At 31.3% G+C, this 16,320-nt stretch overlaps 2 protein-coding genes across 2 annotated transcripts; one reads left to right on the forward strand and one right to left on the reverse strand.

Annotated features, from left to right (window-relative positions):
* Positions 1–1,194: 1,194 nt before the first annotated feature.
* On the forward strand, positions 1,195–5,110 carry HELRODRAFT_184215 (hypothetical protein; the record flags this gene model as incomplete). Its single annotated transcript, XM_009018519.1, has 5 exons — positions 1,195–1,275; positions 2,309–2,412; positions 3,880–3,986; positions 4,629–4,823; positions 4,878–5,110. 5 exons carry the CDS (start codon positions 1,195–1,197, stop codon positions 5,108–5,110), a joined length of 720 nt encoding a protein of 239 aa, XP_009016767.1.
* A 10,785-nt stretch (positions 5,111–15,895) lies between these two features.
* HELRODRAFT_184216 (hypothetical protein) lies at positions 15,896–16,277 on the reverse strand (the record flags this gene model as incomplete). Its single annotated transcript, XM_009018520.1, has 2 exons — positions 15,896–16,016; positions 16,066–16,277. The coding sequence occupies 2 exons, from the start codon at positions 16,275–16,277 to the stop codon at positions 15,896–15,898; spliced, it is 333 nt and encodes a 110-aa protein (XP_009016768.1).
* Positions 16,278–16,320: the final 43 nt, after the last annotated feature.

Below are 16,320 nucleotides of genomic sequence, written 5' to 3' on the forward strand. Positions count from 1 at the left end.
TTAGCCTAGTGACCTTTTTAGATTCATCACGTCAACTTTTGGTTGATGTTTGACTAAAACTGAGTTTTACTGAACTTTAATAAAAAAAAATATTGTCCCCACTGCACGAATTTAGTAAAAAATTACCAGAACAATTCCCTTTAGCAGTTGCCTTCCAAGATGTCATCATCGTCGTCATCATCGGCATGTTTTTCCTCGCTGGAAGTTATTTCATTCACGTACTTCGCGCCAACCAGTCTATAGGATACATTGTCCTCTGCGCATGTCAAAGTAGGTGACGTCATTTAAAGGAAAAAAAAAGATACAGATAAACAAGGGTAGCAAATTATTTTTAAATTTAATACGTTTTTTATATGCATTGCATACATTTTAATACGTCGTATTTCAAATAAACGATTGACAAAATCAACAATATCACCATAGACGCCAGCAACGAAATCAACGATAACAACAACAACAAAAGCAATCATAACATCAACATAACCATCAACAACAACATCGACAAACAGACACAAACATTTTTTTCTCTCACACACAAACACTCTCTCTCTCTCTTTCTCGCACGCACATACACACACACACACACACACACACACACACACACACACGCACACACACGCATGGTCTTGAAATGTGTACTGCGATTAAAACGCCCTGATTAAATACATACGCCATCAATTTCATTCCAACCTAACACGTCTTCTTTCATTTCCTCCCAAATAAATTCCGCTATTGGCTGAAATTCTAAATGCAAAACACCTACAAAGATGTATTTTTATAATAAAATTTAAATGAATAATAAAATTTCATAACTCATGTTCTGGTTTTTTCAGTTAATTATTAATAATCGAGAATTTTCAATCCATCATTATACAAATTTGTAAATTTTGGTGCAATGAAACAAGCAGCAAACGCATGAAAACCAACATCGACATTTTTTTTCTTTTGTACAACAACAGTCCAAGCACAGACCAATAAAAAGTAAAATCAAAGCAAATTAAAAATAAAAAACGACACAAAAGAAGCAACATGACAACAAAAAACCAAAAAAATACAACAAAAATATAGAAAACAACGCAACAACAACGCTACAAGCAACATAGCTAGTAGCATAGCAACAACATAGAAACAGCACAACAACAACATAACAACAACGCAACATAACAACAATCCTTCAAACAACAAGTAAGCAAAATGACCGAGCGGCTGCAGATGACAGCAACATCCCAACAACTCCGCAGTAACTTCGGGATGATTTTAAATTTGTATTCCAAAGTATGCACACATCAAGACCAATAAATCATTATACATAGATTGAAATATATTTGACGCATTAACACAATTATTCAAGAGTGTACTACATACACACACACACACACGCACACACACACGCACACACACACGCACACACACACGCACACACACTCGCAAGCACACGCATGAATGTGGCATAAAATCATTTGAGTTTTGGTGATGTCACGAGAAAAATGAACTGAATCATAGGGTCACTCGGAGATTAATTGCAATGTACATTTAACATATAACAACATGTAGAATGGCAAGTTTAACACCAGCAACACAAATAATAACATCAACTAAAAAAATTATAATATTAACAAGAGATATATTAGCACCAACTAGAGAAACCTGATGACATCAACCCCAACAACAATAACATCAATAACATAAAACATCGCAAATTTTCCAAATAAATTAATTTGTGGAACAATGCTGTGACAAAACATGCTACCAACAAATAACAACAACAACTAAATAATAAAATAAAAATACGCACTTTTAAACAAGAATAAAAATAACAACGTTATATAAACTAACTACAACAACAACGACAACAAATTAATAAATATTATTCATAACATTTTGTTTAATCCACGTTTCCCACAGTTAACAAATCATTAACAAATTAACTCCAGAAGCTGTCAGAAAAAAAAATTGTTTTGAAAAATTTTTGCGAGAAAAAAAACCTTGTGAAAAATGAAATCGTGAATAAAAAACAACTTTATGATTTTATAATTTTTCAACGTTTTACATAAAAATAAATAAATTAAGTTTGTTGTCAGTGAAACTCATTAAAATAAAATAACCGTTGAAAACGTTTTGTGAAAATACTAAATCATTCCTATACACCTCATTAATATTACAGCACGTACGTACAATCAACTCCATTTCAGGTTTTACTTCCAAAAATATATGGAGTAAAAACTGTATAACTTTCATATTTGTCTTCTTCTTATACGAAGATCTTATTTAAGGCAGAAAACAGACAGAAAGCTCTCCACAAAAATAGGCAAGTGATGTAACTGTAGCTAATTCTTCCAAGTTGATATTCACAATAGTCATAGAGATTGTGGGTCTTCACAAAATAATCAAAGAGTTTCTACAAATAATTAGGTACCTTCACGAGATAATTAGGAATTCCGTTTGCTTGTAGCTGCAAAGCCTCCAAACTTAAAAGTTGAACCTGTCTCATCAGAGGGACAAACATTGCTACACGAAACCTGTAAAAATTTCTGACACATCTACCTACATACATACTATACTATTATGTAGATGATAATTTAGGCTAGGAGGTATAAGTAGATATAGGTTTTATTTAAGCTATCTATTAAACACTTTTTAAGATTTAACACACTCTAACTCATTTTAAGACTTTGATAATCTTTACATTATTTTTATTAGCGTTATTCCATTTTAAAATTTAAGTTTTGTTATAATATTAAACAATAAAACATTATTAACAATAATGAGTGAGTCGTTCCTCGTTCGATTTCGATTATTAAACTTTATAGCATTTTAAACACCAACTAATACTCAACACACGTAAATCGCTAATTAGTCATCTCTCATTTTATTTGATGTACATGAACAATATCGAGTTATTTAAAGCTGAGCGAGCGAGTTTACAGAATCAGAAAGAATTTCCCCAAGAAGAGACAACGTTGTTCGCCCAGTAACCGTCGTAGGATGGTGAAGAGCGAGCAGCATAACAATACCTAGATGACATAACGTTCCAACATCACGTTCAGCTGAAATCGCTACCTTCTTCAGTTTTGTTGGTTTCAATAATTTATTTCGTCCCCATCAAGTTGAAATCACCGATTATGAAGCAATAGAATTGCCTTGAAATTCAGCGCCATAGTAACGAGAGTCTTCATATAACGAAATATATTAGACGGAGGTTCACTCAATAATTCAACAATGCGGTTTAATACACAATTTATCTTGGGCATATATCACATTTTATATCAAATATCCACAGAGTATTATCACCATATATTTGCATTCATCAACACTAGGGTGGTTACAAAGCTATATGTAAAAAAAAATTTTGAAATCTTATCGGGGGAACCCCCTAAATTGTGCCACTTGACTAAAAAATGACATTTGTAAAGTTTTAGCTCAATTGGATAATGCTAACCCGTGCCTCATCGAGGTTTTTAATTTCGAAAAATTGGAAAAATTTTGAAAAAAAACGCAGTTATTGGTTTGTAAAATAAAAACGGTTCACTCTAGAAACATGGTTTAAGTTTTATTTTGTTTATTGATTAGTTTTCTTTAAATGTTACTATGATCATTATTTAGCTACAAATTATAGTTTCTGACATATTTGCATTGTTACAATAACTTATTTACTATTACTAACCCGGGTGCTATATGTTGTTTTTATGTATTAATATTAAGATCTTTTGGTTTTTCTACGATTTCTCATTTTTGGTAAGGAGCAGTTGTACATTGGGATGGGAAATTACTTCCAGATATGTTAAATAAAGAAAATGTTGAAAGAGTTGCAGTCTTAATTAACTGTGGAGAAGAAGAATAGTTAATTGAAGTTCCCCTATTAGAAAATGGTGCTGGCAGTACAATTGCAAAATCTGTTTATTCAGAACTTGGAAAGTGGAGTGCACTTGACAAGATTCAAGCAATGTCCTTTGACAAAACTGTCGGGAATACTGGCCGCATTAAAGGTGCTTGCGTTTTATTAGAGCAATTGATGAAGAAAAAATTATTGTATCTTCCATGTCGCCACCACATTTTGGAGGTAGTGTTGAGATCCGTTTTTGATGCTGAAATGGGAAAGACTACAGACTATTTTCAAAAAATTTAAAACTGAATGGAACAACATTGATAAAAAAATTTAAATCAGGAGTTAAAGATAAAAGTGTAGCCAGCAAATTGATTAATCCGGGTCAAATTTCAAGTTATCTTCTATAATAATTAACAGTTCATCATCCAAGGAGCGATTACAAAGAATTGATTAATCTTTGTCTTATATTTTTAGAACGCTTTCCGTCAGAAAACATCGTGTTTGCGGCTCCTGGTGCTTTTCATCACGGAAGGTGGAAGGCAAAAGCAATATATTCGTTGAAAATATACTTTTTTAGAGAACAGTTTCTACTGAAAAATTTTGAAAAGCAAGGATTCCATGATATTTGCCTATTTATTATAAATATTTATGTGAAAGTGTGGTTGGATGCCCCGAAACCTGCACTTGCTCCAAACCAAGATTTACAATTGTTAAAATCCTTGGTAAATTACAATAGTCAATAAATTTATCTCAGATATATCAGTTTCAAAATTTATCAACCACATATGGTACCTCAATCCAGAGCAGGCTGTTTTTTCATTATTCGATGATTCATTAAGTAATTGTGTAAAAAAGAGGGTGGCAACAAAATTAATATCTCAAGCAAATGAGGATGAAGAACTTGATGACTACTGTGATATGAAACCACTAATAAAAATAAATGAAGTATCAGAAATATTGGACAAAAATGTGGACCATTTTATTTCATCACAATCAAGTAATTTTTTAAAAAGATTTAATATTAATGATCAATTTTTGCATACCAATCCAGAATTATGGAGTAATAACGAAGAATATTTAAAGAGTAAAAAGATTGTGGACGGATTAAAAGTTACAAATGATACAGCAGAGAGGGGTGTTAAATTAATAACAGATTACAAATCATGTATTACAAAAGAGGAAGATCAAAAACAATATCTTTTGCAAGTAATTGCTGAATGTCGGACAAAATTTCCTTGTTGCTCAAAAGCCTCCTTATCCGAGTCTCTACTTTTAGAACAATGAGTTAAACTAGAAATTTATTTGATGTATAACAACTATAAACAACATAATATGAATAAAAAATGTGTTTATTTGTTAATAATAGTGATTTAGACACAACGGTGTTATTTTAAAAACATTTCTTTATAAACAAATTAAGTTATTGTGTGTTTTTGTGTTATGGAGAAATTCAACGTTTTTTCAATGTGTATCTGTAACAATGCAAATATGTCAGAAACTATAACTTGTAGCTAAATAATGATCGTAGTAACATTTGAAGAAAACTAATCAATGAACAAAATAAAATTTAAATCATGTTTCTAGAGTGAACCGTTTTTATTTTACAAACCAAAAACTGCGTTTTTTTTCAAAATTTTCCAATTTTTCGAAATTTAAACCTCGATGAGGCACGGGTTAACATTATCCAATTGAGCTAAAACGTTACAAATGTCAATTTAAGTCAAGTGGCACAATTTAGGGGGTTCCCCCGATAAAATTTTGAAAAAAAATTTCTTGTGACCACCCTAATCAACACACGTAAACATACACAATGTATACATTATATAAAATTATTTATAAATTTATGTGTGTATCCTATTAATGCATGCATGCATTAATTCATGCATGCGTTTATACAATGGTATTGTTATGTAAATGTGATGAATTAAAGAAGGATCACGATTTAGTTTTTCAATGCATTTTCCTCACTTTATCAATTAGCTTTTGATGGAATATTATCTATGTATGTGTGCGTATGTGTGTTTGTTTGTGTATTTGTGTGTGTGTTTGTACGTATGTGTACTTGTATACACACATAAATAAACAAGGTATGTAGAACTTTCTCGAAGGAATCCCACAGTGTCGTTGTATATTAATGATACCTCCCTACTTTATATGTGATCTGTTCAATGTATGCATGCATATGTTTGCATATTTATGAGTTTGTCTGTGTAGCCGTCCTTTGTCCGCTCATGTTTTTGTTCTATATCAAAATTTTTATTCTTTTCTTCATATAATTAAGTTTATTTATTGCATTTGCAGAGCTAATTGTACAACATTTTTCATACAAATATAGTTCCTTAAGTTCATTTATTATATCCGATATTTGTACACTAATTTCAATGTACACATAGATATAAGACCCAACTGGAGTTGAGTGCACACACGCACATTCAACAGAGATGCCATCAAACTTATAACTGAGCAAATTAAGATGGTGACAACAAATACACCGCATAAATAACTTATTCATTATTTCTTTTGTTTTATTGCTAGAGGCATTTGTTTGAGGAGATCAAGTAAGGACTACACAGTTCTTCTGTCTGTGTGTGTGGTGTGTGTGGTGTGTGTGTCAGTATTCCATGTTCTAAGCATGTTTCGTCCCATGACAGAACAGCTGTTTTAGCTTCAAATCTGAGAAGCATTTCAATCTGTGTTCATGGTTGAAAAAACTAAGTAATTTTAATTAAAATTTTTAAAAAATATGAAAATATATAAAACGAAAACAGATGCTAAGATGCAAAACTTAATCATTTTCATAAAAAGAACTATAATGAAAAGATGTAAGAAAGTAAAAATAAATTCGTATGCAGAAACATGCACACACATTCAAACAAACTGTCAGACATAAGCAAACAAATACTTCTACAGATACTTACATATAAACCAACCCACATACATGCAAACAAATACACCGACGACAAAAAAATATTCATACATGAAAAACAAATATTCCCACATAACTCAGCCATTCGATGCCGATGTTTTTCAATCAGAAAGAGAAATCATTATTCACGATTCACAAAAGACAGAAGACAACAGACCAGTGTATCCATCAGTAAAACGCCACTTCTTAAAACATCAACATAACAGATGAACAAAAGCGTGAACAGAGGCACAGAGAGAAACAAACACACAAACAGACACTACAAAAACAACCAGACAAATTAGAGACAGCAGCAGTAAGAAAGCTAACATGAAATTTCGAGGAGATAGGACAAAGCAATGCAGAGCACACGCATAACCGCTACACTATCCGCCAACCTAGGGCATAAATAACACATCTGGCCTATAAACAACAGCAAATAAGAAATCAAAACTCACTGCTACCTACTATCTTTTGTATCTTTTCTCTATCTGTTTATCTGTTTCTGTCCGTTTGCCTGTCTCTGTGTCTGTTTGTATGTCTGTCCAACTGTTTGTCTGTCTACGTAATTGTATTAATGCATCACTTCATACGCGCGCGTTCATGCATGCATACACACGCATACACGATGTAGGCACGCAGAATATTATGCTAAAGATAATTATAGATAAATTAATGTATTCATATGCGGATACTAATTTGTCTCCCTCTCTCCTTCTTCAACTTCTCTCTCTTTCTCTCGTTTTTTTTTCTTTTCCTGTTCTTTCTTTCTCTAGATACGTATTCATCATCGGTTTGTATGAACACAACTACACATACCCGTGCATTACAAATAAGACCGGTATGAGGAATGGAACCATAAATTAGAACATTCACATGCATACTTACCTACATACATACCTAAATATGTACGTACATACGAACGTACTTACCTACAAACAAACATACATACAAACATATATGCGTACATACATACATACATTGTTTATCGGTAAGCACACATATAAATGTAAGGTTATGTATGTCCGAAGATTGTGTAATAAATCTTTATTGCTTAGGATTGTATATGTATGACAAATAAGCAGGAAAAGTTGCGTGACTATAAATAAACATGAAAATACAGTTATCAATAATATTATAGGTATTTGTATAAATACAAAAGATACAAAAAATACTCGAGTATTAAATGTACAATATTCAAAAAGGTCACACATACACTTGTGTGGATACCACACACATTCTTACATACACGCACATTTTAAATTACGCTAATATAAATTAATAATGCCCACACATACAAACATACAGACAAACAAGAGTGCATACATTAGTACCAACATATAAACATATACAAATATACAAACATAATTGTTTGTATATATTTACATATATATACATACATACGAATAGATACAAACGTAGAAATACAAACATATGCAAAAATTCAAACGAATGAAGAAGGCGCGCATATACAATCTACAAGCAGAACAGTTTAGTTGATTTGTCTGCCTTTTGATCAGAAACGATGAAGCAACAGAATACAGAAATCAACAGCAGATGAAATTGCTTTTATGTATGAGAAAGAGAGGAAGAGAGAGAGAGAGAGAGAGAGAGAGAGAGAGAGAGAGAGAAGAGAGAGAGAAAGAGAGAGAGAGAGGACAGAAAGAAAAAAAGAGAGAGTGAAACAGGAAAATAAAATAAAAAAAGAACAAAAGAGTGAGAGAGAGGCCGATAGAGAGAAGAGGGAAAAAGCAAGTGAATGAGAAAGTTGAAGAAAGATACAAGACAACTTGTTTTATATTATAGTTTTTTTTCTAATGTGTTAGAACTGTTTTTTTCCTTTGTTTGTTATCCGGTTGGTCTGTTTTTTATTGTATCAAGATTTGTATATAGATTTTGTTTGTTAGTTTTTACGTGTGTCAAGTTCACACCATAACTTCTGATGAAGAGATAGAAGTACGTTTATAATTTATATGACCAATATAAATATATAAATAAAGATTTACCTATATATATATATATATATATATATATATATATATATATATATTGAAATAAGACCATATTTTATACAGTATGGTACGAATTCTACCGAATTGTTGGCATTGATCAATTTAAAGTTTGTCTATCCAATTTTCCATACTAGAATTATCTGAAAATTGTTCAATTTATTGAAAATAAAATTATTATCCAAGTTCATAATGAAAATTTAATGAAACTGTTGTTATCCGAATTCATCGTGCAAATTAAGCCTTATTTCGAATTTTTACAAATCATCTTCAGTGCAGGTTTGGTTTCTATAGTTTTATGCATGGCCGTCGTCAACAATGTGCTGAATGATTGAAAATGAATTAAATTTTCAAATAAAAATAGAGAAATAGTTGGTAGAGAAATAGTGGGATGTGCAATGGATCGAGCAGATAAATTTTAGAAAAATAATTGACAACTATTAATTAATTGATCAAATAAATTGTTAAATATACGGCTGAATAAATAGCAGAATAAAGAAAGAAAAAAAATTTACTCAACCAACAAAAACAACCCACCAGCCAACCAACCAATCAATCAAACAACCAACCAACCCACCAGCCAACCAATCAACCAATCAATCAAACAACCAACCAACCCACCAGCCAACCAATCAACCAATCAATCAAACAACCAACCAACCCACCAGCCAACCAATCAATCAAACAACCAACCAACCCACCAGTTAACCAACCAATCAATCAAACAACCAACCAGTCAACCAACCACACATCAAGCTAATCAACAATAAATAACTCCACGAAGCAACAACACAAACAAAAAAAAAAACAAACAACCCAACAAGTAACAGAGAAATAAAATCTTGAACAATGGAATGAACAACATGACTTGTTTTAGGATGGCAAACATTGCTGTTCATTCATCATCCAACCGTACAAAGGTATTTCAAAATGCAAACAGTGGTCGTACTACTACTACTACTACTACTACTACTACTACTACTACTACTACTACTACTACTACCTACTACTACTACCTACTACTACTACTACTACTACCTACTACTACTACTGCTACTACTACTACTACTACTACTTCTATTACTACTACTACTTTTTCTATTACTACAACTACCACTACAAATACTACTACTACTACTACTACTACTACTGTTACTACTACTACTACCTACTACTAATACTACTATTACTACTATAAGTGAACGTTTAGCAGGTTTCAGCGGAGAACTTCAACGGGAAGTACAATGCGATCCATTAAAAAATTACGTCATATAGTGACGTCATCCACTCGTTTGCTATTATTATTGTTGTTGTTATTTCATTGTTATTAGCACTGTTGTTGTTGTTGTTGTTGTTGTTGTTGTTGCTGTTGCTGTTGTTGTTGTTGTTGTGTTGTTGTTAAAACAAATTTTTAATTAATATATTTCTAATCAGTCAGTTGTTTGTTGTTTTTTTTTTATAAACTTGTTGCAGTTGAAGTTTCAACAAAAATTAAACCCATTACGATATTTTCTTATTTTCTTTCACATGTCAAACCATTTGTTTTATACCGCGAATTTCAAAAAATCAACCTCGTGTAAAAATTTTCAAAAAAAGATTTTTGTCAAGTTGACTGGTTTTCCCTTTTTGTTGACTTCTCTATTTAGAATTATTTTGGACGACTGTGGTTTGAAAATAAATATTGTTTCAAGATGTGAAATTTTCAGTTTAAATTGATGAAAATATTCATACTAGAATGTTATTAACGTGTCATCAGTGTTAATGTTAGTAATAAACAAACAGCAGCACGTACCGTTAGGTTTAACACTGGTCGCATTGATATTTTGACATGAAAAAAACTAATAATTAACTATCGAAAGAAACTAATAATCTTAGCTAATAAATAACAACAAAATCAAACAGTACCCAGCTAGTAAGTACCATAGCAGGAACTAACGCTACTTAATGGTACTTAGAGATACTTAGCATATAAATGACGTTGATGATGGATGAGTGTGAAGTCATAACGACACGATGATAACAATATTTTCCTCTCCCAAACGCAAACCTTTTTTCTAGGTACTCAGCGTGAAAAAGAGGCAAAATTTTTTTTGTAGCCATTAATTTTTCTGGTATACACTTTTTAATGTCAAGTTTATCAACTTAAGATTTTGAAAAAATATTACCCCCAAAAACTGAATTTAGCATTATAACTTTTCGATTCAAACTCGTTTAAATGGTAGTTAATTAATGGTTTAACTCATTAAATGGTTGTCAAGTAATGGTTTAAATTGTAGTTTAACTAATTAAATCTTTGCTAATTAACGATTTAACTCATTAAATTGTTGTTAATTGATGCTTTAAATCATTAGATGGTTGTTAATTGATGGTCTAGTTGCTTCTTATATCAGAGTAAATCCAGACAGCCCACACCGAGAATCCAGATAATGCGATAAAACTATTTTATTACCATTACTCCATTGTATCGCCATAATCTTTTTTCTTTCAACTTTTTTATGTGTCTTTCTCTGGTGTTTTTTCTTTTTTGTCGCTATATTTTAAAACGTTTTAGTTTTGTTTTTTGAGAATTTTTCATTATATTTTAAGACATTTTATTTTTTTGTTTTTGCTCTAGTTTTTGCTCTAGTTTTCTCTATTATCTATCATTTGTTTGTGAAGGCACGTGTTTCAACCAACTGCTCTCTATAAGTACATGCAAGATGATTTTATTTTCTGTGGAAAAAATTTGGTCTGACCTCCGCGAGTAAAAATTTTTTTTTACAATGTCGCCGAGTAAAAATAAAATGAGTTTTGTTGGTTTTTTTTGTGTTTTGTTGCAAAAAAGTCATTATTGTTATTTCTATGTAAATAAAAATCGTTATTATTATTTCTATGTTTCAGAAATTGTTAGTGTTTCTATGGTGACAAAAATGGTTACTGTTAATTCTATGTTACAAAAACTCTTGTTATTTCTATGCTAATAAAAATTGTTATTTTTATTTTTATGTTATAAAAACTGTTATTTGTTTTATGTAACTAAATATTGTTTTTATTATTTCTATGTCACAAAAACTGTTATTTTTTCTATGCTAACAAATATTGTTATTTTTATTTCAATGCTACACAAACTGTTATTGTTTCTATGTTACCAAAGATGTGTTTATTTTTATCATTGACAATTTTTTTTAAGATACAGTTAAATCAAACATAAACCGTCTCAAAATCTTTTGCCACGTTTTGCTTTTAAAGAAAACATTTTAAAATTTTGTCATTTTTTAAATAGAAATTTTCAAATAGAAAAAAATTTAGCATCAAAATATACATGCAAGTTTATTTCTAAGTAATTTATTGTTTGCGAATACGTATGGTGAAAAGTTTTTAAGATTATGTTTTATGCGTGTGCGTGTGCGTGTGTGTGTGTGTGTAAGAGAGAGAGACAGAGAGAGAATGCATGTGTGTGTGTGTGTGTGTGTGTGTGTGTGTGTGTGTGTGTGTGTGTGCATTTAATAATTTATGCGTTTATAAAATCTTTTAAATAACGTTTTTATTGGTAATGAATTTTATTTTCTTACATTCATACTTACATATATTAAATATATGCATAGATAAATGCATAGATACATAGGTATATTCACATATACACACATACATACACACACACACACACACATGTGCACCCAAATACGTGTATCTTTGTAAATATATGTATGACTGCATATATTTTATGTATACAAAAACCTAATCTACAGCATTTTTTCTAAGTTGTTGTTTATGGCGATGTTGTCTTTGTTAGTGTTGTTGCTTCATTATTCGACTTTTAAAGGTTGCGTTGTTTGTTGTTGTTGTTTTTGTTGCTGTTGTTGTCTAGTTGTAATATGTGTATATTTATAAATTAGTTTAGTTCAGTTGTCGGGTTTTGATGTCTTGAGTATGGCCAAAAGCATCGTGGCATGATGTATTAAAAACTTTTTTTGCTGATTTAAATTAAAATGCCGTTTCGACTCTTTTTGTTTTGTTTCAATGAGTTGTTGTTGTTGGAGGTTGTGTTTTCGTTGTTTAGGTTGTTGTTGTTTAGTAACATTTTTTCATCTCGGCACAATGCTGCTTGCTGTTTCAAAATCACCTCCTTTGTTCTCTTCAAGATATGAAAATTGTTAAAAATGGTTTATCGATTTGAACGCCGTGTATGCTATTGACTGTTTCAAGCATCCAAAAAAAACATGACCGCAGATAAATATTTTCTTGCCAAGATTTCTGCCCAACTTGTTAATGTTGTGACAATATTTTCGATGTTGTGGATGTCTTTCAGTGTTATAATCATTTTTAATGTTATTGCTGATATAAAATTGATGTAAGCTATTTATTTTTATTTTTTCGTTATCTATGTAGGTGTCGGCAATAGATTTGTTGTCTTCTGAGTCGTTGTCATTGAAAGTTGATTACGTTGTAGTTGATAGACGGGAAGAGAGCATTAATCAATACAAGTGTTGATGATTTTGTTGATTCTGTGTTGTTGTTGTTAGTGTTATTTATTGCTGTCGATGTTGCTTAAGTTTATTAGTATTGCTGTTAATGTTATGGTCTCTGTGTTGTTATTTTTGTTGTTGTTGTTAACGTTACATTCTTATTGTTGTTGTTTTTGTTGTTAATGTTACAGTCTCATTGTTGTTGTTAATGTTATTATTATTGTTATATATTTGACGTCCATTTTATTGTAACGGTTAATGCCGATTTAATACCAGCGAGGAAGATCGTTTTAATACAAAGAAATCGGGTTGCTAGTAGACGAACGGTATCGATTCAAGAAAGATTACTCTTCAAGTAACTTTTATTAGTATTTGTAGATAGTAATTATACATGTTAGTAATTTGAGTAGGCAGGTAAACCATAGCAGTAAGTTTTTAATGAACTTGTTAAGTATCGCTTGTGAAATTAAATAGAAAATTATTGAATCATATTTATCCAAATATCATCAAATGATAGAAGTTGTAGTATTAACAGTATTTGAAGTAGTACTAATAGCAATAATAAAAGTGATACTAGTAGTAGTAATAGTAGTAGCAGCAGTAATAGCAGTAGCAGCAAGAGTATTAGCAGCAGCAATAGTAGTAGTTGCAGCAATAGTAGTAGCAGTAATAGTATTAGTAGCAGCAATAGTAGTAGTAGCAGCAGTAGTAGTAGTAGTAGTAGTAGTAGTAGTTCTAAAAAAAGTAATATAATCGAGGTTATTCGATTTGTAAATGTTTGTGTGCAATGTCTAATTCTACGCCGTAATTTATATTTCATTTGCTTCTATTGGCGATGCATTTGTTAATATTCGTCGGAATGGTTCTATCTCTTTTTTTCCATTTTTACTTGTGGTTTTTGGTGTTTTTGATGTATTAGTAGTAGTAGTAGTGTAGTAGTACTACAATATGGCAAGACGTTAACGTTACATTCTTATTGTTGTTGTTGTTAATGTTATTATTATTATTATTATAGTAGTAGTAGTAGAAGTAGTAGTAGTAGTAGTAGTAGTAGTTAGTAGTAGTAGTAGTGGTAGTAGTGGTAGTGGAAGTAGTGGTGGTAGTAATAAAAGTAGTAGTAGAAGAAGAATTTATTTAAAACTTATTTTTTCAGAAGTTTATCTCGTCATTAAGTTTATTATGTTTATTATTTGAAGAGTGAATTTGTAGTAGTAGTAATAATAAATAATAATAAGAACAATAATAATAATCTAAAAGCCCTAGCAGCAGCAACAGCAGCAGCAGAAGAGGCGACAGCAGCCTCACAACAATTTTCACCGTTACGACGTGGTTTATGTTTACTTAGCTTTGTGGCGTAGATTAAGTCGCACGCATCAGAGGACTGCTGGCCAGTGTTTTATGGCAGGCGCAATTGAAAACTACCTCTCCTTTTCATTTTTATTTTTGGATAAGATAATCAGAAAATTAGTAATATGTTATTAGTGGAGAGTAATGTTAGTTTTGTAGTTTTGGATGATAAACATTACGTTATTTGCGATACGTCTGTTTGAACATTTAGATGAATTTTTTTTAATAAAATGTAAACAAGTTAAACAAAAATGTATGCCTACTTTAGATTACTAAAAACAAAACTACTCGAAGAGCATATTAGTAAAAAATCTTCGTTAAATTTAGGTTAGTTTTTCTCCAAGTATATAAAAAAATTTTCTTCACTGTTTTATAATAGTCTCACACTACTAATAGACACAAAATTGGCCAATTAGACTTACCCAATAAAACAACAACGGAAGAATAGAACGTTGAATTTCAGAATTAGGAATAATTTTTATCCCATAATAAACATTTAAATGTAAATAAAACAACGTCAACAAAGAAAATAGGACAATTAAAAGTCTGAATTTTAAAACGCGTCCACCAATTACGTCATTCATGTATGTGATGTCCGTATGGAGAACATTTTTCAAGACCATTTTTACTCTCATCAGAACACAATAAAAAAAAATTGGACAAACGATAAAAATTGTTTGACAAAATTCTATTTTTATTATTTTTAGTGTTCCTTACTAGTGAAGTGACTTTATCTTTTTTCCTATTTCATTATCATACCGACAAAATATTCATTTATTTACGTTTTAATAGATTTTTATTACTTTAACCTGACGACAATTATTGCATATTAGCTTATTAGAACGATTAATCTCATAGGCAGGCATGTGATACATAGATTCGCAAACATTGCACGCGATAGGTGGAGTCGAATCCAGTGACTGCAATACAAGTGCCGGGTACTTTACCGCTACGTCACTGCACAGCCGAACAACGACGTATGTTACTTCGTTACTTAATTAATTATCATTTTTAAATGTCTCAACTCAATGAGGAAATAGCTTTGAGGATGTCAACACAAATAACAATGTCAATGGTATCTGTGATCACCAAAACATCAACAACAACATTAACAACAACAACAACATCAACAACAACATCAAAAACATCAACAACGTTAACAACATCAACAACATTAACAACAACATCAAACGGATGGTGTATGAAGCACTACAACAACAAGAACATTATTATCAACATCAAAAACATTAACAACATTAACAACAACGACATTAACAATAACAACACCAACAATATTACATGCCTTCTTGACAAGTTGGTCCATGGTAATAAGTAGCTGAACAATCGCACGCAACATTTTTATTTAAATGTTCTTCGTGCTGACGTTTGTGTTGTCGCTGTTGTTGTTGCTGCTGTTGTTGCTGCGACTGTTGCTGCTGCGACTGTTGTTGCTGCGGTCGTTGCTGATACTGCTTATTTTGTGGCTGTCGTCGTGATAAGAGTTTTTGTTGGTTGTGGTCATTATAATCAAACTGGATTGACTTTTGAGGATCGAGAAATTTTCCTCTCTTATACTTTTTCCAATAAATCCACTTTTCATTGCCATCATCGTCACCATCATCATCATCTTCTTCATCTTTATTAACATCATCGTTGTCGTCGTCTTCGTCATCATTTTTTCCGACACATCTCCCGCCATTTTTGCACGGGTTATTCATTGCACATTCGTCGAGAAGGGTGGCCATATTTTCCAAAAATTGATCGGCCAATGGGGTTGAGTCTACTATT

This window comes from Helobdella robusta, assembly GCF_000326865.2.
Source record: "Helobdella robusta unplaced genomic scaffold HELROscaffold_218, whole genome shotgun sequence".
Lineage (NCBI taxonomy): Eukaryota > Metazoa > Annelida > Clitellata > Rhynchobdellida > Glossiphoniidae > Helobdella > Helobdella robusta.